Here is a 24,216-nt window from a genome sequence, read left to right on the forward strand (position 1 = left end):
AGCAGAAACAAAATGTGAAATCCCACATGGTCTGTATCGTATTAAAACCACAGTACAGTTTGTTGGAATGTCCAGTGGTTTTCTGATAAAAATGTGTACACCCTGCTGGTGTTTCTCTGACTTTCTCTCTGGAGCCTCTGTCAATGCAGCTCAGTACAGGATATGACTTTGCCGCTGTCTTACTTCCAGTCTTACTAACTAAAAATTCTGGTGATATTTACCAGTTTGATGTAGTTTTGCTGTCCAAAGCACAGCATGTTTTAGTGCTTTTCTGTATGAATTGGTTTGCTTTCCATCCATTGTAGAGATCATTACTGTTTTCGTGGACCAACATACAGTGTCTATAAAAGGTACTCTACCCTCTTAGAGCTTTTTATGTTTTATTGTTTTACAGCATTTTGGAAAGTTGCTTCAAGCATTTCTTTCTCTTCCTGTTGGAGGTTTTGCAACAATTCTGATTCACCAAATGTTGGACCTTTCAGATACAGTATTTATACTATGATCAATTGAAGCCCCTTGAGTACACACACTAGGTGATCTGCATTGGACAGATTATTTGAATTCTACCATTTGGCTGCAACAGTGATGATTTAGGTGTGTCTTAATTTGTGTTTTATATGTTTGATTAGAGCACTTTGTAGAGACCTGTTTCCGCTTTGACATTAAAGGTTCTTTTTTTTTTGTATTGATCAGTGTCGCACAGTGACGCCACATTAAATATTCTTTGATGCAATGTTTCAAAACATCCATAGGTTTTAAAGACACCGTAAATTCAGCAAATCTCTAATATCAGACATATTAGGCCAATCCAATCCTTGCTGTAAATCAAAAGGCTCCAAATGTTTTTATGTCAAGGATTTGGAGTTCTTTTTGATTAATATGAGAGGAGACCACACATCTGCTATTGATTGAATAATATAAATGTCTAATAAAAGTTGTTATGCTTTTATTATAAGTGCTCTTCCGTGTTTAGACGCCACTGCTGCACATCATAGATACTGAATAAATACACCCTGATCCGAAGATACTGCATTTCGTGAATAGTGACATTATAAATGATGGAAAATAAAAACAAAGCAGGTGGATCTCGTGCAGCAGCCAGGCCACTAAGAGGTTAAAAGAAGGGAGGTCATCTGTGTGTGTGGTCAGACACTGATAGGTCACCGCTCAGTGGTCTGCTCTCTGCGGCTCTCATCCGTGAAGTAACGGGCTGCGGGTCTCCGCCTCCAAGATGCACTGATTTGAGTTTTCCAAACAAAGCAGCCGACTTCACCGGATGTATTTTATCTTTCAGCATGGGTGAGTACCGTGTATGAAGTTATCCTCTGGGTTTGTCGTTGTATAAGTCTGGCGGACGGACAAGTTTGAGAAAGTTGGCGAGGTCGAGTCAAAGGTAAAAACGCACCTCAGACGCTTATTAAAAATGCCAGACTTTTACCGGATTTCTTTCTGAGGTTTTGTTGGTCCTTACAACAGTTACTTTGTCGATAATTGTGTTGCGCTGTTAGTCTGAAGTGTACAGCCCGGTACGACGTCAGTTTAGTCGGTAAAGCAAGCAGTTAAATAAACTCAGCGCGTGACACAGATTCACAATTTATTGGTCTACGTCGACATCGATTAAACGGCATATATTAATTAAACAGTAGGGTGCAGGGTAAACACTGTGATTCCCGACAGCATGCCCCATAATCCGGAATGTAGGGTACAGTTTCCTGCATCGTTGTGAGCAGAGGGCTGTGATGCACTTGCTGCGTCTGTACAGTTCCTGTTGACCGTCTGAGACAGATGCTGCTGTGTCTGCATCGCCAAACTTTTTATCAAGTGTTCAAATAAACACACCTGTCGAAATCATCGACACGCTGTGTTTGTTTAACTCAGGCAATAATAATGAAAGAAACTGCCCCACGTTGTGAACGAGGTTGTGTGACAGTCGCAGTGGTTTCGGGATCGATGCCCGGCTCGACCGTCTGCGTTTCGGTTCCTTCCACCTTGTGAGAACATCTTGATTAAAGTCCATATCATCGCATAGGTGTGACAACACCTTGTATGTGGCCATGTGGTGATAGACGAAAACGGTTTAAATTGGGTTGGGTTTTTTGTTTTGTTTTTCATTAGGGACTGGTTTTCAAATTCAAAGTAGCTTTATTGGCATTAATGTATAACATCAATATTGCCGAAGCATCATACAAACTACATAAGAACAATCAACCCCATACATTTAATTAAAGTTTTCTAGTGGTTCAAAAAGTGGGTCCTTGAGGGGGTTCCAGGCAGTCCCCAGCAAAAAGGGGAATAATTTATTTTCACTATAAATCCATCCCTAAGTAACCAATGGTATGACTATTTCGGTCATAGGTTTCATACACTTTCTTGATTAAAACATCTAGAAAGCCAAAATCCTATCAGATGGGTCCTCCTGGGACAAAATCCTATCAGACGTGGGTCCGTGGTCTAATTTGTGTCAGTTTAGGGGGCCTTGACATGAAAAAGTTTGAGAACCATTATTCTAGTTCACTTATGGTGTTTAATGGCCTTTACATAGTTACTCTTTTCAGTTCCTTTTTTATGTTGTTTCATGTGTAGTTTATTTGCATTCTTATAAGTTCTAAATGTGTAAATGGAAACAGCATGTCCTTTAGCCTACAGGTATTGATAATGCTAAAAATAACAAATTCTCACTGTGTGAATATAGGCAATAAATTGATATATGTAGCCACCCAGTCAAACACCATCTGGAGCCACTGGTGGTTTTGGACTCAATGCTAAGTTCTTTTTAAGGTAATAGCTGCTTATAGTAGATTACAATATAAGAAACACTTAAAACAACACAAACCAAACTCTGGTTCAGAAGCTACTGAGAAATCATGAACATTGTGTGGTGGTGACTGTAACAGACTCAGATCCCTGGTTGGTTGGTTTGTGACTGCTGTCTAGCTTTTTGAGAGAACATGTCTGTGGTGTTATGCACATGCAGCACAGCATGTGTTGAGAAAAACTCTTCAGGGGCGGGCTCAAGCAGAATCTGCAGTTTATTCCCACGTGTCACAGCAGGATCCTTAAAATCAGTTCTGCATGTGTGTGTGTCTTTGCAGGTGCCTTTGATTTACTTTGTGAGAAATGATAACCTAAATTTAAGTCTCAGTCATCTTCCTTTCATACAATATGAGCACGTGACATTTGCAGCTAAAAGTCAGAATTTATATTATATTAAAGGAGCAATTCAACACAAAATACACTTATAAATTTCCAGTTCATAAGTCTGAGATTTGTTTATCTTAGATTAGCACAAAAACTGGAAAGCTTTTAACGACCTACTTTTTTATAGTACACACAAAACTTAACACATGCAGCAATAAAACTGTTCAAACACTTCCAGTAGGTGTTAAGAGTTTTGTGTCAACACAGTGGCCGCAGCATCTCAGAAAACTTTTGTACGTCTGTGCGACCCAGATACATGAAACGCTTGTACAGTGATAACGTCTGCATGGGTCAAATTGATCATTATAAGTGGATGATTATTACAACCAAATGTGTTTCTTTTTCTTTAATTTCTCATGCAGATTTCCATCGAATTGACATCCATATATTTATTAGATGAATAAAAAGTAATGCAGCAGTTTAAATTACTGTTCTGTGTATAATTCAAATACATCATACAGTAAGCAAATTATTTAAACAGCATAGGAATGACTCTGTCCCAAGTTTTTTGATCCAAATGAGTGCTTTATTAGTGTACTGGAGATTTTGTTTAGGAAAGGCCTGTAGCTCACTCGCAACAAAACAACATCATTCCCTCAACAAGAGGAGTCAGTACCCGCACTGTTTGTGGCTGTTTCTCTCTCTCTCTGAATAAGACCACTTTGAATGCATCTCACAGTCTCCCCGTTTCCGACAGCCCCTCTTCTCTCAGCTGTTTGTGGCTGTCAGGCCTGGGAAAAATGCCTCCTAACCCCACAGGAAATGACAGTTGGTGAACAGACAGCGCTGTTGCAGTTGTTTTCACCTCAGTGCTAAATAAAGTAGCATTATAAGTTGTGTTCAAGGATTGAGATTCTTCAGGGTGAGTTCAGGTATCATTGTTTGTTTTGTTTTTTTGACACACACTTCAAAACCCAGTTCTTTGCACTAGTTGATTGTGTAGATTATTGTTGGATGGATTATTGGCAGGTTTTATCAGACTTTATTTTGGTGACCCAGATCATAAGACTTTCATAGAGTACATTCTAAACTAGGATTGCAACCTACTTTCATTATTATTATATACACTGCTAATTATTGTCTTGTACAGTCACCTGTATATAGATGTTCTGACTGCTAAAATATGTGGTTTCAATGGGAATGTACAACCGGAAGAGAGTTTTTTTTTTTTTTTTTCTATTGTGGCTTGGGTGTTAAATGGTCACCTATTGAAGTGAGTGTGCAATACGTTTTGGGGGTTTTGTTCTTGTGTCTGCAAGTAGCGTCAAAAAGTGTCAGTTCTAGAGAATATGTAGGTTTGGCTGTTTTTTTTTTTTCTGTTCTGGTTTATGCATGGTTTCCTTGGTATTGGTATTTGACAAACAGTTTCTTCCTTTTTTTTGTTTTAGTGTTGTCACTGAAAAAGAGGTCACTCTATTTCCCTGATTTGTCGCTACACCCTACTTTAGTAAAGATGCTTTCAGCCATCATTTGGAATACCTGACTAAGTCATAAAAAATGATAACAGTGCATAAAAAATGATAACAGTGCAGTTCACTGGACTGTGAGTTAATTAGCGAGTAATGAGAAGTTTAAGCTGTGAAGATGAGTTGTGAGCACAGATGTAAAAATTGGCACAGTTTCATTTCCACAGATGAGAGAAGATTATCATCAGTTGGAGTTTCAAAAGTGACACCACCTGCAGAGTTTTGTTTCATTTTCAGTTCAAAACTTATAAAGTTCTGACAACAGGAGATGCAACTTTAAAGTCTCTACAAGGGATGTAATTAGGATCTTTCAAACCAAAAGAAGAACCTACCAATTAAGTTAAGATTTGACGTGTTCAGACTCTCTGAAATTCATCCGAGAGAGGATTTGTGCAGCTTTAGTGCAGCCAGATGGAAACCTATAGCCACATAAACACATCACTCATATTAGTAACGCCAATTGAGGCGTTATGGCATTGTCTTGTCACCACTTCATTGACTACCACCACTTTAAGGCTTCTAGTTAGGCTGCTGTCGTAAAACTGAAATCTAATAGAACCAGTCAGACCAATTCCAACAAATCACTGTAACAAACCATAAACTAACTTTGTGTTTGCTTCTCTGAATCTGAAGCCAGTTTGATTCCCTTTTATCTCAGTGACTGCCTTTCTCGTTTACAGTATTATTGCATTTATTAAGACTGTTAAGGGCTGATACTGATCAAATGCTAGTTTTCCAGTAGGGATGAAACGATTACCGGTTTAACAGTAAACCATGGTAAAATTCCCAACGGTTATTATTACCGTACACGTTTTAATTCTGTATCAAAGGCTGTCCTGAGGTCAACAATTCTGTTATAATCTCACGGCAAACACACTGTCCAGCGTCTCCCAGAAGCGGGCGCGCATGCGCAGAATGCAACGTGGGTTTGTTTGGGTCAATGACAACAGGAGGGAAGACAACACTGCAGAGATTTTTCAGTCACTCTGAAGTCCGGTCGTATTTTAGCTTTAGCCTTATAGTGACCGCAGGGTGAGTTAACTTTTAGCTATGGTTTGTCTTTCTGACTTGCTAACAGCTTGTAAACTGAAGCTCTCAGTGTTGCTGCTCTTGTAAAAACGCTACACGTTGCTCTGTTGCTGTGTGCGTCGTGTGTCCGCAGAGTCTATTCGTCCGCTGCACATGATAACATGTTACACAGTTTAGTCAACCAACCAGCATATCCAGAAACGCTACAGACTGCTCTATATTCATGTCAGTTTTTTGGCTCATTGCAGTTTTCAATATAAAACTTGGTTTCAGTGTGTGTATCAGTACATTTTAATATTTTTTGGCACATGTTTACAATACCGTGATAATACTGATAACCGTGATAATTTTGGTCACTATAATCGTGGTATGAAATTTTCATACCGTTTCATCCCTATTCCCCAGGTTTATCTACCCTACAACATTGCATTCCTACACCAGTAGTGGGATATTTTACTGGTTCATTTTTTGTTGTTGGATTCTCCAACATGCACTACCTCAAATTAAATGGAGTAATTGTGGAACCAACCAAACTCAGATTTTTTGGATCATAGTTGTGGCTTCGATTCAGCTAATATGAGTCTTCACTACAGCTTCACATAATATCACATACTGTGTTGTACTTCACTAAAGGGCTGTGCCTGTTTCCATAGTGTAACCAGGCTATTTTTAGAGAGCAGGGTGTCTAAATAAGAGATGAAAAGCCTGGTTTTGATCAGTACAGCAAGTCTCTGCTGTTGTGGACAAAAGAGAAGGAAGAGGCAACTGCAGGACACAGGATTGCCTGCGAGCTCTGATTAAGAAGGATGCACTGTGGGCACATCATAATATATAATCCTATATAAGCAGCTGTATGTTTAAGTTTGTATAAAGAATGAAAATCCTCAGCATTTGTTAGAAAGCCTTGTATCCTAGAAGGCTTCTGTCTCTTTTAGTTTACCTTGTGGCTTTGTTGCTATCAATGTAACATCTTTTGTAAGTCAGAAATGAATAAAATGGCTGATGACAGAAATAACCATTCTAGTGTATTTCTATTTACAATAAAACCCTTTTACAGTAAATGGCTTCCCTGGCTGGTGAACAGCACATCATCAGAGTTAGGCTCCACTAAGAAAGAGAGTAGTCTTTTTTGAATGCACTCATTTGCAGTGCAACTCGTTCCTTCAGTCTTTACAGCGAGTCGGTGTGTAATCGGATGCCAATATGACTTGAGCGCTTGTAAGATTTATACAGTAGATTAGTGCAGGGGAGGGGAAAAAGGTAAAATAATGCAGTGTTACGTGAGCACAGTTTATAATCTCATCATAGCTTCACAGTCCGTGTAATATTCTCCCATCACCCTACTGCCATTATAACATGATGTCATCCTGTTGTGTTGCATGATGCACTCCTACATGAATGAGTAATTGCTCACCGAGAAGGCTTTATATGGGGAGCGGGTTGTTTAGTATGGACTCCACATCGTGCCACATCAGTAGCATCATGCCTGTGAGAAAGACATTACTCGGAGGCAGGGTATAAATTTTTGATGTGAAATATTATTTATGTTCTATTTTTTTTGGTCATTCAATTTGAAAATAGCAACTTTGTTACATGAAGGTTTACATATGCCACACATCAAATTTCTCTTTATTTCTTGCATGCTTTGTTTATTTGCCAAAATAACAAATATCATAAAACATTAAAAAATGTGTAATTGACCTATTAATTTGGTGCCACCAAAGAAACTTCAAAACTGCTCTTGGTGGTATTAAAGTTTGAATCTTGAGCTCATAGAGAAGACATAGTTCTGGGCCCCAGTTGCCTTTGGCACTTCTGTCTTTTACTCGGTGGTCATGAGATGCCAACGCTAAACCTCTAATTCAGCTACCAGCAGCACTCTGTCCATAATTTCCTCAATATCTCTGCATATGTTTTCTCAATACTGAATAAACTAAACATGCACCCTCCTATACCAAACAGGATTGTTGCAGCAGCCTCTTCATTTTAGTTAGTTTTTCCTTCAGACTTAATACACCGTGACAGAGATTTCCCACTCCTCAGATGATCTATATTTTGTGCCCTTGTAAATAATTCATTTGACTAATCAGAACACTTTATTGGGCATGTATTTTCATAAGTGTTAGTTTAATCAGCATCAGCATGCCTCTGTAATCTACCCACAGTCTTTGACATTGTGCTGACAGGGACACAGCGCTAAGAATAGAGAAGCAGGGAACAATAGAGCTGAACTTTGATGGTCAGTAATGACGCGTGAAAAAACAAGCAATCACATGGTTGTTCTTTGCTGTGAAGCCATCACGGTGATGGAAAACTGTGATCTCTGTCTCAGCTGTAACAGCAAATCTTCTCCATGGTAGGTCCATCTGTTGACTCCAATAATGTATGCATGGCAAAGTGCACAAGGCACTGAGACACAAGATGGCTAGACCATTCGAGTCCTTCCTGCTGTGCACTCTATTTTTTTATATTATTATAGTGTACTTACACCCCACAGGTGTATCAACACGCTCTCCAGCTAGCAGCGAGCAGTATTACATGGTGTTTCTCTTTTCTTTGAGAAAATTGCAGATCTAAAAATATCAACACATCAAAATCATGGCAGTTGCTTTAAACAACATTCGTTAACTACACTCTCAGCCATGCCCATATGCTCAAGGCTGACATCACCTGCTCACCTGAGTTCAGCCCAGCGAGGCCAGAGCACAACCTGAGGCTACTAGAAAGTGTGAAACTGTAACGGGAAACGTTGTCTTGCCATGATTAATGCATGATGTTCCCCCACTTCCACACTCCAGGTCAGAGTGTGTGTTTGTGCATTCGCTTAGAAACTCACATAGCACATGTTTATTTGGAACATAAACAATGCTGCTTCTTTTTTTGTTTACTACTTCATCTATCCCTTAGCTCATACAGTCTGAAGGCATTTCACTAATGCATTGATAACACCTATTCATGACGATTTAACAATGCAAGTGGAATAAATCATATTTAAATGGAAAAAAAAATTATTATTATCTATCATGCATCAATGATTTGTAACATACAAGGACATCATTAGTTTGATATTTGTATTAGATAAATGCATATTCTTTAAAACAAGTCAGCTGTCATGTTAAATCCTTATGATCGTTCTTTTTTATTAACAAAAACTTTACAAAACATTTAAAACATGCATTTAGATTAACTGTAATTATAGTAGAATTTCACTCAATAAAGAATATGCAGATAAGTCAAGTAGTAACCTATCTGATAGACGTAGTGATGTTTTATTTCTTAAATATTCTAACTTTAAAAAAAAAAATTTGTTCCTGCACTGAGTGAAATAAAAACACGCAAAGAAGTTGTAAAATATTATATTTCACCAAGAATGGGAATTTGCAGACTGAATTGCACAGTTCTTGCCTTTTAGCATTGACCTCTAAACAGCCCAATTGTGTTAAGTCAAATATTTGTGAATGAATCCGTGCTGGGGAAATCCAAAGGGAGTCTCTATCTCTATTATACTGATAGCAATGTTTGCTATTTTATCTATAGTTCCTTAAAATGATTGGTAGAAAAGGGGGCATGATCTGTCTCTCACTGCTTGTCTAATTATAATACAAGCCATTTTTCTCACGAGTACATAGCTATTACTTGGATAAATATGGGCCCATCTTGAAATTACCTTTCCTTTTAAAGTCATTGAAAAAGTTATGTCCTTGCAATTTCTAGAAGCTGCAAGGCAGATCCCGGTCATTCTTCTTTAAAAACCATAGTATTGATTTTGCAATACGCAGTTGAACCTGTCTGTCACAATGATACAGGTTAAATGTTGTATGACGCCATATGAAGGGCAGTTTATTTTTTCAGGACACAGACATTAATGAAAGTTATTTATGTCTTATCATATTTCAGCGTTCCTTAAATCTATTTTTAAAGTTCAAGTTTCAGGATGGGAGATATGAGTTTTATAATCACATAAGCTCCTTGGCTGCTATGTTAAACCCCTCTTCCAGAAAGCTTGGAGTAATTTTTGTCTTGGCCCCACATTAACTTCTGCATTGCTGTTGTCTAATCCCACTTCTGTTAAGTCTCCTGGATGGTCTCTAAAATCAGGCCTTTTCTCATTTGTCCCATTTAAGAAAAGGCTTTTCATACTTTCACTTGCTCTAGGCTCGATTATTGCATGGTGGTGTTCCACTTTGGGCCGGGCGATATGGCCAAAAATGTTATCACCATAAAAACATTTCATATCATTCGATATCGATAATTATCCTGATATATGCTAAATCATTATTTCTTTCAAGTTTAAAGGCTGTTTTTTGCTCCTGAGTGAAAATTGAAGAAACCAGAAGGTTATGTGGTTTAAACTTTTCTTTATGGTCAGAACGTGACAAACACTTGATGCCACACAGTGGATCACTTCACAAATTTGAGGTAGAACTTTAAAAACTATTGCAATAAAATCTTTTTCAACAAATATGATTAGTAATTATTTTTTCAGTCCCTTTTCCTCAACAAAATAAATATTTTAATCGAAAAATTAAGTGCTAATTTGTCCGTAATTCAAATGAATTAAACCAAATATTTATTGACGATATATTGAACATTTATTATATTGTTATTGAGGAAAATTATATTGCAATAATTATCGTTGTTGTTTTATTGCCCTGCCCTAGTTCCACTGTGAGTCAGAGCAGCGTCAAAGCTTAGATTTACAGTAGAGACCATATTCGTTCAGATTGAAACGATCTGATCATCTGATCTTCTAAATCAATACCAGCTTCTACAGCAAATATATTACCTCCTCTGTAAGGCCTCGAACACATCCTGTGGTAACCTTTAGGCCAGATTGAAACTTTGTATACTCTACCTTAGACAACCTTTATAGTCAGTTTATTGACTAGTTGTAATTTGATTTATGTTATTGGAGATTAAATCATTAGTAGTAGTTCTACATGGTACCATTAGGTTATATATAATATTTCTGTGCCAACAGTGCATGCTCTCTCTTTTGTCTCAGTAGGCACATAACAGGTCCCCTTGCTATGTGTTTCTCATCTCATAGATGCCCAGCTGAGAAAGCCATATGTGCAGAGCAATTATTCAGGTGGTGTTATTGGCGGAGGCGATGAGAACAATGTAAATGGTTGTCTTTACTATTGACTGCATTATTTTGATGCAGATCTCCCACAAGGCTTCCACTCAGCTCTTGACTGCTTGCTGTGTAATGGTTTCTACCATGCCCCATCTTATTTTATTTTTCTTAAGTTTCCTTGCCAGCTGCACCTGCACAAATGGCGTGTGTAATCTTGGCACACATTCAGCAAGGTTTATCATTAAACAGACAGTCAGCACATTGGCTCTTTAATCAAGGTCAAACATTTGGTGAGAGGGTTCTTTTGTTTTCGGATTTGTAAGCAAATGTCCTCTCTAGCGCTCTGGAGATGGATGATCTGTGGATTATTGTAACGATTAATCGATTAGTTGTTTGGTCTACAAAATGTGAGAAAATAGTGAAAAATATCAATGACTGTTTTTTGTGGGCCACGACGACGTCCTCAAATGTCTTGTTTTGTCCACAACTCAAATATGTTTGGTGTACTGTCATCGGGGAGTAAATAAACCAGAAAATATTCACATTTAAGACGCTGGAATCAGATAATCTTTACTTCATTTCTTTTAAAAATACTTAAACCAATTCATCAGTTATCTAAATGAATCCCATTAATTTAACATTTGACAACTAACTGATTAATCATTGCAGCTCTAGTCCTCACCATGGTTGCCCTTGAAGCTATAGAGTAGGTAGTCACCACTTGGATATCTATTGTGTACAGTGGCAGTGATCTATTGATGTTTTCTGTTATCTCTGATTTTGTTTGTCGAAATGAACAGACCATTTAAAGGTCTTTGAGGTACCTAATGCCATTTTAGGGAAGACAAGTGTTATAGATTGATAAACTTGGGCTGCTGCTTGGTGGTGGATAGGTACGTTTAATAGATCAGAATTTGGCCATGTGTGAGTGTGTTTGTGTGTGTGTGCATCCCATCAGAAGTGCTGCTTGTTACTTGTGATTGGTTTTCATGGTATCTGACTGTGTGTGTTCCTGTACACTATGCCTGCCTTTTTGATTGTGTGTGTGTGTGTGTGTGTGTGGGGAGGGGGGCTGCTACTTCATCATCACCTTTAGCCTTGCCTGTACCTTGCAGTCCTATCACCTCCCTCTAACCTATAGGAGACAGCTACACACTGACTGGCACAAGACGGACCTCGGCATCCACCAGCATGGGCACAACCCAGATCAGACAGTGTCTTCCTCTGCTGCAGCAACTTTAAAATGAGCACAAAGTGACCACGTACAGCCTCCACACCTTGACACACATGATCAGCATCAATATTCAAGGGCTGACGGTCGGTGCCTTCCTCTTTAGCATTAGCAACAGCAGCTAAGGTAACAGCTTTGGAAGCTTGGGCTGTAGCCAATGTATAAGTGTGTGTGTGTGTGTGTGTGTGTGTGTGTGTGTGTGTGTGTGTGTGTGTGTGTAACTTGGCCTGCCAGTCCCTGGGGAGGACCAGCAAAGGACTTGTGTTACACTCCCTGACAGGCCTTATACATGTTTCATCTGCTGGTCTCAGAACAGAAGCCCTCTTTGTTATCTAATCCAGCCCTCTTCTACCCAGCCAGAGAGACTGAGTTTACTGCCACTGGACTGCTCTTCACAGTCTGTCAGTCAGCCACTGAACTGATACATATCAACCAACAGCTTAGGAGCAGGAGAAGGACTTGGTCAGGCCCAAGACATCTGCTATCAGTACTTCTCAGCAAGTCTTTCAATCCATTGGCTGGCACGTGGAGAGGGCTTTAAAATAAACAACAGGAACTGAGGGGACCAAGGTCCACCAAAGATTGTTAGGAATCTAAACTGTGCCTCATCTGTTCAGCACTAAACCTCAACCTTTCTGTAGCTAAGAGCCCTTCAAGCTTTAAAACTGCAGAGTTTGCTATTCTTGTAACCAAGGATCTAAAAAAAGAAGTGCTTTAGGGGTTGTATTTGCATTTTAGAAAACTAGTCAGGACCATGAGTGACACTCTTAGACCCCCTTCGCTCCAGGTGAGCGTCCCAAACGATGCCCCGGCATACTCAGACGGAGGAAGCAACGCCGTGTCAGATGGCTCCATGCGATCCAGCTCCTCAACTCCGACGCTCCGCCGTAAGCGCTTCAAAATGCGGCGCATGAGGAACGTGCCCAGCGAGAAGGAGAACGAAAGGGGGCGGCTAACTGTCGGTCACCTTACGGCCCGATCCCGCTCAGGCTCCAAGGAGTACCTCCAGCTGCCTTCCATTGAGATCACGCCATCCAGCGACGAAGACGCCCCTTCATCCTGGTCGCGCTGCTCCACACCCAGCGCCTCTCCGCGCCGTAAGCGTTTCCTGTTGAGGAAGTGGCTGAAGGTCCGAGAGAGGAAGGAGCAAGTCAGTGAGAGCAGGTTGGTATGGGCCCTCCCTGCTCACCTCTCCCTATTCCCCTTCTTCTCCCCACATCTTCCCTAATAGCTCCATGCTGCTTCAAATCTCCTGCTACCAGCACTAATGTGTTGTATCACTAACTGAAAGAGAGTTAAATTGTTTCTACTCAGGTATTTAGTTGAACAATTAGACTTCTGTTTAGCTTGAGGTTTCTTTTCACCCTTCAGAGTTAAGCAAGCCGCTTAATGGCCACACACAATTTAATACAAGAGGTGGTTACAGTAAGGGTTTTTCAGGTTTCTAAAGATTCTTAGGTTGAATCTGAAGCCCAGCATGCATTTGTTTTATATTAAATGTAGCCACCATTGGCCCTAGAAAATTAATATGTCATCCCTGCTATGTACTTGTATATGGACGGGTTGACAATAAAGTTCTTGTGAGTCTTCTCACTTTGTATAACTGTTGTTTTCATTTGCTTGTAACAACTCAGCAGTGATTTTTTTTTGTTGTATAGGTATGCATCTGTATACGTATTTTTTCCAGTATAGTGTTGTAGCATGTTTTTTGAGTACATTTTTTAAAAAATATTCTTTTTATTTTTTGATGACTCTGCAAGTGTGGGGTTACTGAAGGTGAGATCAACCCATGCAGGCACAACATAGGTTTAGGCTACACTTACAAGAGATGTGTAGTTCACACACATGAGCTGCTAAAACAATAATTAATGGCACTGATTGTTACACTTGTCAACAAGAATGGACAGAATGCCCAAAACTTGCTTGCAGATTGCTTCCTCTTGTGAGTGTTAAAAACAGAGATACGGTAGGGTCATTTGAAACTTAAAAGGTTGGCCTAGCAACAGTACTAGAGGAAAGGTTGAGGGGTTTATAAAATCATTAGGTTTTGTCCTTTTGGATGCATAGTTGTGAGATATCTGACATCTGAGAATACAGTGTGTGTGATGGTGGCGCTAGAGGAAAGGTCATTAAAGGCCAGTAAATTAAATCGGCCCCTTCAAAGTTGAAGTATTTTAACAGTTTAAGTAAAGTGACCTTCCTCACTAAAACATGTTGAATGAGCTTATGCTAATTGGAAGTTAGTAGTTAAAATAAAAACACAAGATGAAAGGTAGGAATAATTCTGCAATAATAATTATTAAGTCTAATTACAATTAGGGCTGGGCGATATGGACCAAAGAGTCATATGCCGGTACTGCTAGGTAAAGTTCCAGTATAAAATATATCGGTATGTTCTGCTAAGTAGGCAGGGCGGGGGTGTCAGTTTTAGCGGCCATGTTTTTTCTATTTGTAGTAACTTAGCTTGTATCTTATTTCACCATTGTAATTATACTTGATTTTCCATCATAAGTGTCACTCACTTATTGAATCTGCCTCCTTCAGTTCTCTTCACACTCACAGACCTATCATTGTCTGCTCCAAACACGTCAGCGTGCCCCGCTTCTTTCCATCTATGTCTGATCCGGTGGCTTTCTCCATCAGTAGGCTACATTGTATGAAGACGCCGACTTTCTTCCACCTGCAGCGGCGCCGCATGTTGAGGAGGCGTGTTGATGACGTAGCCCATCAAAACAAAACCAACGTGGTAGCTAACGAATGACATCTGACTGGTGTGTTCACTGTCACTTGGTCCGCTCTTGTAAAATATCCACCGTGTCGCTGCTTGTAACGTAATGACTCTGTGTTTCTCTGATAAATGCTACAATGTGTCACCTAACCAGGGCTGCCCGCCGAGGAAAGTGAATGTGTGGGGAAATACTGAACCGTTGTTTTTTTTTTTCTTTTTACAAGCCAGGTCTTTTTCCCTCCATGTTGTTGAGAGTTGTGGATAGATGGCTGGGATGCAGGGGGAGGGAGAGAAAGAGAGGAGCAAACGCTGGAAGGACTTTACAGAAACATATTAATTAACTCAACATCAAACTATAGACGGTATTATCTAATTTTATATTGGTGTACCTCATTATACCGCCCAGACTTAATTACAATCAGGGATATACTCTTCTTTAAACAAAGATTTCATTTAAGCCCTACAAATCTTTATTTATGGCTCTATTTAATTTATGTGCAGAACTCTTTGTAGTAATAAGATAATCTGATGAGTATACCAAATCAATATTAGATATTAGATCAAAACTTTTTAAGATTAATTTCACTAGAGCATGTGTATTGTATGTTTGCGTTTGGGAATAAATGAAGTCATGATTGTTATTTTATCTGAGAGTTTGGGGCTGTCCCTGTGCCACAAGATAATGCACCTTAGAGACGTCATTGAGTTGCTGTTAAGTCGTGGAAAAATAAAGTCAACCACAGGATTTTTTCATTTCATACAATACACAAATGTCAGTGTTAAACCTTCTGCTTGCTTCATTGTACTCATGGAAAAGTTCATCAGTCGTGGCCCACTTTATTTATTTATTTTTCATTTTTGGGACATAGAACTAGTGTCAGTCGATACAGGTGTAATTCTTTGAGATGATAAGTTGAATGTCTGGTAGTTATTTCTCTTCTGTCACTGCAGTATACTAAGCATTATCACGGGTAACAGCTGGCAGACAGGTTCTCTCACTCCATCAATGTGTTTGACCTTTCTCTGAGTTGAAGACAGCCTCTCTCCAAAGGCATGAGTGCATAACCTCGACAGTATCCATGAGTGTATAATAGTCATTATCCAGCACATCTCGAGTGCAGCCTGGGTCCCACTCAGTTTCTAATGAGCACTGTTCTAACAAGAGTTCCTATAGACTTAATACCATCCTGTGACAACATGGCTCCACCTCAATCTGCTGCTTGTTACTAGCTGCATGTAGTATATAAAAAATGTTAAAGGTGTCAAGCAGTGAGGGAGTGACATAAATAATCCAGATTGTAATGTTTATCTTCACTTAATTATTGATTAAGCAGCTGGTTTTACCATGTAAAGTTGTAGTTGCAGTGTGCTATATATTTTCTATCAAATCACATTACTATTTCTGCTTTGTGGGCAGTTTTTTGTTTTTACTTTTTCATTTTGGAGTTTTTAAAAACCCCATATTAGCACCATTATAAATATTAGTAATAATAAAATAGATCTTTCTGGCTTCCTTATTTAGTTGAGGCACTGCACGTTGGCTCTGGTGTTGTAGCCATGCAGTGTCTGGAGCATGGTTATCTATGGACGAAGGTAAACAGGAGCCTGCTAGCTGAAGGCTCAGCTCCTGTTGTTCTAACATGAGCTGCACCTGCAGCAATGCAAGGCAAAGCAAGTTTAAATGTAAAGTACCTTTCAACAGCAAATCAAAGTAAAGTGCTTGCTATAATACAGAATGCTAAATAAGCTAAAATGGTATGAAACCGGGAATAAGAAATGTAGTGCAGTTATAGCCTACATTTACAGTTAACAATTTAACATAATAGCAGGCAGTACCATCAGAAAAGCTTTAAGACTAACTGTACAAAAGCTAGGAGTTGGAGCAGACCTCAATAGTTGCAGAAATTGCAGACATGCAGGTCTGTCAAACAGCTATACCAAGTGGAGGAGGCTAAATCAATGCAACACCGCATCAGCGTTAACACAAGAGTTCTTATTATAAAGCTTTGTTCTGAAAAAATGGGAATTTAAACTTGCAAGTGCAAAACTTTTAAAAACAGCTAAGAGTTTTTAGCTAAAATATGAATGTACAAATCTGCTCGTAATAGCTGTAAGATGTATTTAGTGGAGAAACAAAAACAAAATTAATTAAAAATTTTACTGAAGGAAAAGCAGAACATCTAGTATTTGGATTTAAGTGCAGAAGTAGAGTAAAATACAGTATGTACTTTGTCCCCAGTTTGTGCTGTAAAACCATTTTGTTTTAATATTAACTCTCAGCAGGACACACTTCTGTGATGTACTGTATTCATATCAATTTACGTCTGATGGTTAGTCTATCAAAAGTATCAAATGGAAAACCATTTAAAAGTTTTGACCTTGGGATTGAGTCTTAAATTTCACTGTTTTCTGTGTCAAACCAATGTAATTCAATTTTATTTTTTTCATTGTTTCTACCTGTAGCATTTTATAAATTCCACTCCATTAGCAAAACACTGGACTTTTACCTACAGCAAGGATGACACTCTTGGCTGCCCAGCACTTTGATCCTCTGAATTATCTTTCGGACTTCCTTAGCTGAGAAGTTAATATGTGGCTGGGTAAAATAACCTAGGAAATTCAGTTTGTCATTATTATCATTATGCGACTTAGAACATTACTTGTCTTTACTTGCTTTGGGAGTGTGAACTACAATTATTTTTTTTTAGTTAATCTAGTCAAGCACTAAGGCAGGGTTTGTGGCCTGAAACCTGCTGACATTGCCCTGTTAATATACAAACATGGCAGAGCATTTATAGGTAATAGAATACTTGTGGTCTGTTAATGGTGTCTGGTGTAGTGTGACCCGTGTAATGCTCTTCTGCTCATGGACGCAGTTAAAATACTGTAAGTATTCAAAATATAAGAAGAGATTTAAAACTCAGTATAGTACATCAGGGCTTCTGTGTTGTCTTTAAGATATACAGTCATGATTAAAGGTGGTCAGAACTCAAATGATTTAAAGCAGTGCGAGTTGCTTTGAGTCTGGCCAATTATTTAAAATACTTGATGGCATGCAGTTTTCTGATTCAGCTTCAGCTTTCCTTCACTGAGATGGAACATGATGCTGTTTTCCACTCAGATTGGTTTAAATCCATAAAGTTTTTCTGATGGTGCATAAAATCATGAGAAGATTTCATTGCCTTCAATCTGCTCTGACATCAAAGTGGCGCTTGGTCTCTGGTCACTCAATCAGTCTTTGTCAAACCCTAGTGTTAGTCAATACTGTTGTTTGTTTAGTTACATTTTTCACTCTAGCATCTCAATCACATCATTCTAGCCTTGTTTCTGTCTTCCTTTCTGTGATGCATGGGATGTGTGGACTGTAGGTGTATGTGATTGTGCGTCTGAGAACAGTGGAGGCTTGCAGACACAGTGGAATCTTCTGTTCTGCAGGCTGATAAGAGCAGGGCTATTTTGAGGCAGTGATACAGTCTCTTTCAACAGGCTTCACTGCTTCCACCTTGCCAAAGCATTTAAATATTTCAGACACACAACCTCTCACAAAGTTACCATTAGAAAAAATGTTAATGCGTCGGCCAGTTCTTCAAATTGCTTCATCGCAGCAGTCAATAAGATGATGAAAATTCACTGAAATAACTTCACAATTCTTCAGCAGTTTTACTTTTATGTTGGCCATAAATAAATGAAATCTGTAAACCATCACATCAAGTTTTGTTTTTCAACTACAGTCAAATTAATTCTTTCAATATATTAACACCAAAGACCATGTGGCTAAGATAATGAGATGCTTAAACATAATCAAAAATTAATCAGATTTGAATCATACTTATAAAATAAGTGGGTTGGATCCTGCGAGTGTTCTCACTGAAGTTGTTGTGCATTAGATGTTGGAAAATAATACAACATGAAGCATTGTTACCTGCACTGTGTAGTTTTACTGTGTACTGTAGATGATTGCCTTTGCAGCTCTATCTTAAAAGACGTCATTGCTATCATGTTCAAAGCACATATTCCATTAATTGTATATGAGTAATGAATAATCCAGGAAGGGCACATGCCATGCTGTCCTCGCGATTTCAGATGAACATGCACTAAACGACAGGGATACAAGTATAAACACTTGCATAAACCCGAACAGACACATCTGCTTTTACAGCACATATGTCTGTCCTCTGAGAGAACAGCTTGCAGGGACAACACACCAGCTGCAGAGGAGCCTTGAGCTAAGATATGAGGGAGTCGAGCTAAAGTGATATCCCCCCCCCCCAAAAGAAATTCTATATCTACAGTATATATCGCATCTGCTCAACTTCTTGAATGGTGCTGTATGCTGAATTTAAAATTTGGACCGTCTAAAGTTTTTTTTTTTTTCCTAAACTTAATATCTTTAACTGCATGCCACTCATCTACAGTATGAAAGACTTTTTAAAGTTGACTTAATATGATATTTTTTTTATATTATTTCACTTATTCTAAGAAAAATAACATTTACAAAATTCAGTGATTGGGTAATGGCTCCTTTAGTTTGTACATCTACAGTATGCCGAAAGTATCTCTGCTCTCATTTCTGCTTTTTCATACATTCCAGCATCCCCTCCAGCCCTGTGTAGAACATTGGTGCTGTTGGAAGGGGATTGGGGCACCCTGCAGAGTTAGTGTGAATTAATTAAGACTTTTCCCAACAGACCGGCTTTATTCTTGGATATCAAAATGTGGGAAGAATGACAGCAAAATCTTTGAAAAAAATAAATAGATATAGATATTCACATCTCTAACCACATTACTTATTATCAGAAGGCCTACCTTTTGCATAGCCCATGTCATATAGCACCATCTAGTGTTATCACTGGATATGTGCATGTACGAGACAGGATTTCTACCATTATCCAAATTACTGTATGTATGTATTTGACAGTAGCCATATATATTTGATACTTAATTTGCAGGATGTTGGACAGCTGACATAAGGCTCAGCCGCAATAGATTTGAAATTGTGACTGAAAATGTGACAAGTTTGCCCCGCAGGGCCTTAGATAACGTAGTGCAGCTGAAAATAAATGTAACGTCAAAAATGACCTGTTGAGTTTACACATAAGGGTCTATTTATGCCATGCTTTTTTTTTCTTTATGCTTTTCACCAAGTGTTGCAGGGGCAAATGGCAATGGACATAGTAACTAATTACGTTGGGGTTACTTTTTCTGACATAACACAAGATGAAATGCATTACATCATAAAATTTAGATTTCAATTTAATACACCCATGCCGTAATGATTGACAACCTCACCTCTCTTTTATGTGCCGTGCAGCAGCCAGCAGAGCAGCCTGCAGAGCAGCCATGAAGATGACAACAGTCGCTTCTTGACTCCATTAATCCGAGAGGAGAGGTGAGCGGTGTGTGTGTGTGTGTGTGTGTATGTGTGTACACGTGCGCACGTATGTGTGTGTGCTGCCTCTGTATGGGCCTCATTCTTCCTGTTGGGCATTCAGTAAACTGTATGTAACTATATGCTGATACTGTTCAATTGTTCTTATTTTTATATTACAGTGAATTCAAGGGTAAGTCAGTGCACACACAGCAGAGTTTGTGTCTGTCTAGTCCACCAGGTCACGTGTTGAATTATGATACTGAGAATAGTAATCAACTCAAAATGTCAGGGTATTCCTAGGGCACACTTCCTCTTTATACTGCTTCACAAAGGCATTGCTACATAACCTGCTTCTGTCTGTTTCATTGTGGCTATTAATTTACTTTTTTTGTCTTTGTTACAGCTTTTGTCTTTGTTACGGCTGTATGTGTTTCTGTGCTTTCTTCGTGTTCCTTTCCTGTCCTAGTTCTGCCTCGGAAGTACAGAAGAGGGGTGTTCTGTGAAAATGCAGTAACCTCAGTGATATGAGGACTCCAAAAGAGGATAGAGGTTGTGCTCTTGACTTCAAAAGCATATTGTCAAAAATTAACAGTACCCATACAATGCCTGCAGTAATTGTTGTCTGTACTTCTCCATAGCTCAGTTTGAGTTGAGAGACAGGCAGTATCATTAGCTCTTTATCACCTTGGAATATGCTGCAGTTGTCACAGGAGCCCCAGTGACAGGCCTGGACATTAAATCAGTTATTGAACCGGACCGTGTTTGTGTGTGTGTGTGTGTGTGTGTGTGTGTGTGAGATGTTGTTTCATACTTTATCCCTAAAGTAAAGCCATGCAGTGAGGAGAAAACTCTGTAAGTGATTTCTTTCCTACTAAGACATTAGGAAGAGGATGTATCATGAAAGTAGAGCTATCTGCTTTACTGAATGTTGGGTTTTTGGTCTTAAACACGGTATGCAGAGCAAAATAGTGAAAAGTGCATTGCACTGATGCAGGGGTCTCTCTTCATGCTTGTCCTACAACCAGATTTTCAGGTTTCTGTGAAGGTGAAAAACGAAAAACAGGAAGAAGCATGTCAGTCTGTTAAATATACAGTCCTGATTGTGGTCTATTATTCATTTGTGTCGTGTTATTTTTCTAGCAAGATGGTTCTTGGAGTAATGTTGTTTAGCAGTTGACATAACGATCCCAGATGTTAGATTTTACCACCAGCACAGAAACGCAGTCAAATTTATTTTGACTAAATCAAATCTCTACACCAAGCTTCAGCCAAATGTGACGCCTTTCAGCTCTTGGCAACGGTATTGAGCTTGATCATTTATTGTTCTGTAGAACTAGCAGGGTAGTTTAAAGTCATAAAGCCTTCTTACAAAAGAAAAACACAAGGCAAGAAAATACAAGAATACATCATGGTTTCTGTTACTCTGACTAAACTTGGTGATGCAAAATTAGTTTTTTTAGTATCAACAAAACATAACAACGTAATGTATCCAATAATTAAAAGAATGTGATCCAGTGATTATTCCTGTACTTAGTCACTGCTGCACAGAGAAGACGCTGCTGCTGATTTTGTCATCATACAGGTGTTAATAATGTTGCAATACCTACTTTATTTTTTTATTTTTTAAGTACATTAGAATGTTCTGAATTCTGAAACAGAAAGTGTGTAGGAATCCTCTTCGTCTAGCCTCGTAATATCCACCCACTTAACTGCCTTTGCCTTCTGCTCTGTCTACCGTTCACTACACCTCCACTCTTTCGCTCTGTCCTGCACTCTTCCCCATGTTTCTCTCTCTGGCTCTCCCTTCCGCGCGCTCTTCTCGCTCAGTGCCGCCACTTGCTCAAATTAGGAACAGTACCTGTCAAACCTATGGGATTTCTCGCTGCTCTTCTGTGTGCTGTGCTGGTGATAGCTAGTGAGGGGCGTCTGCAGCAGCTGCAGGGAGAGCAGCGTTCTGTAGCCGGCTTTAGAGGGCACGGAATGTCATGTCTCCTCTGCAGGTAAAAACAGCTGCGTTTCTGCCTGGAGGCTGCACCGCTGCCTCTCTACCTGTCTTGCCGTCTCCGTGTCCGTCAGCCTTGTTTTGCTCTTACTGCATCTGTCTGTTTGTCTTGTGTGCTGCGGTTTGCTCAGTGTGCTATGTGCAGCTGCACATATTTTCCAGCTAATTAGTATTACTAGCTGTGATTTGTAGCTGCCTGTGCCAGCTTATCGGGGCGTCCGTGGTGGTTCGGGGAGAGACACTGATGAAATCTGGGAAATGACACGAGGAGAAGTCATTTTTGTGTATTTGCATCTGAGGCTTCTGCCGAGTTTACCTCCACTCTAACTGCAGATAGTTATATAATATCACAATGTGACTTTGCTGAGATGGTGTAAAATGACTCATCAGTGAAGATGACGCAGCACATGATTGTGAGTTGTGAATCAAGATTACACACTGCTGGACATGCCATCTTTCACTTTATAGTATTGAGTATGTATTTATGTAGCTACAGTGAAATTGCAATATTTAACTGTTAAAGCCATGTGACACTGAACCTTAACCCCTCCCTATTTAGCAGGTGTAAGCAAAGCAAGGCGAGTGTATTTGTATAGCACCTTTCAACAACAATGTACAAAGTGCTTTACATAACACATAAAAGGCATTAAGACGAGATATAAAAGAAGCACAAGGCTGAAATGTATTTTGGCCCTATACACTTCAATGCTTTACAAGCCAACAGCAGTATTTCAGATTACATTCTTTGACTAACCGGAAGCCAGTGTAGAACTGGAGTAAGGTGATCCACTTTCCTGTAAATCAGCTGCAGGTGTCTGTTCAACTTTTTAGAGAGGTGTATAAAGGCAGCATTACAATAGTCGAGCCTACTGGCGTTTTTGTGAATTTTGATATTCTTTAATTCTTGATATATTCTTAAGGTGATAGTAGGCTGTATAATAGCAGGTGTAATAACACTAATGGATAAAACTCTACAATATAATTGTAAGCAGACAATATAATTATTAGCAGATTTAAGGACATTTTTAAGTACTTTCAAAGTATTTTATAATGGTTATAATTCCTCCGATTAAGCATCCATAACTGGATTATGAACAGTTAAATTTGCAGTGTAAAACTTTTGTCTCCCCTGGCAGTGAGGAATCACACAAACAATTACAAAGCAAGACAATAATCAGAAACTTGTCTTGGACGCTTCTTAGGTTTTTCCGCCGCACGCATCATAATGAATTAAAAAAAACTAAATATACAATTCTCAATAATAAACGTTTTTTACAGCAACGGTGCACCGTGGAGCTCTCTACATGGCTCTGAGTTGCCCTTCGCAAATAGGGTTTGATATCATGTCAATTTGATCTATTCTGATTCTGATTTTCTTTATCTAATCCAATATCTTATTGAGTCTCAGTTCTGATTCCAACCCCTTCACTACGAATCTTGTCACCACTCTTTGACATTCATTCTTTCCCTTTTCCCCAGTTTATTTTCTGTACTAGAGGGGTGTCACTGAGAACTCGTATCTAAGAAAAATATGTATTGGAATAATTTGTTGACGGCATTCGTTTACCTTCAGCATAAAAGGTGAATAACAGCTAATCACTGTTTTGTAACTGGTCATGATGATGTAGCTACTGTTAGCGTTAGCTGTATCTGGGACTGTATACTGTGGCTGGGAAACCGCAACACATTGAACATGGTGCATTCCTTCAGATTCACGCTGTGTTGAAGTAAGTGTTTCATCGAATTGGAGCTGCTTCCTCCCTTGCACGAAACATCCTTACTGCAGGTGCTGCAGTTTGCTGTGTCGTTACCTTCTTACCCAACCCTGCTCGTAAATCATTGCCGGTTGATGTAAAATGCATCACTGGTGCCCCACATAAGGAATGTCACCACAGACACCAGATTTAAAAACTCCAGTATAGCGCAAAACATAGAGAGATTTACCTGGCGGTTATGTATGAACTCATTTGGCAAGGGCTTGAATGTAAAAGAAGTTAATTTATATGTGTAAAGTGTAAAGTACCACACTCCAGCTTTAATGAATACTTGATAAGACTATATAACGTATTTATATATAATTACATAAAAATCCTTACAGTGCATTTTAACAA

At 39.1% G+C, this 24,216-nt stretch overlaps 1 protein-coding gene across 7 annotated transcripts in view; it reads left to right on the plus strand.

Annotated features, from left to right (window-relative positions):
- Nucleotides 1-24,216, plus strand: part of gramd1bb (GRAM domain containing 1Bb) — a 113,081-nt gene that overhangs the window by 22,368 nt on the left and 66,497 nt on the right. For 6 of the 7 annotated variants that reach the window (XM_038693520.1, XM_038693523.1, XM_038693522.1 and 3 more), the window contains exons 2-3: nucleotides 11,915-13,168; nucleotides 20,044-20,121. In XM_038693520.1, coding sequence (XP_038549448.1) covers nucleotides 12,759-13,168; nucleotides 20,044-20,121 — 488 coding nt within the window. In that variant the 5' untranslated portion in view covers nucleotides 11,915-12,758. Of the gene's footprint in view, nucleotides 1-1,094; nucleotides 1,300-11,914; nucleotides 13,169-20,043; nucleotides 20,122-24,216 lie in introns of those variants that run through there. The other variant, XM_038693527.1, reaches the window with a different exon arrangement.

The sequence above is a fragment of the Micropterus salmoides genome, unplaced genomic scaffold (assembly GCF_014851395.1).
Source record: "Micropterus salmoides isolate LMB-PRFRI ecotype aquatic unplaced genomic scaffold, ASM1485139v1 Ms_hic_scaffold_3, whole genome shotgun sequence".
In the NCBI taxonomy this organism is placed as follows: Eukaryota; Metazoa; Chordata; class Actinopteri; order Centrarchiformes; family Centrarchidae; genus Micropterus; species Micropterus salmoides.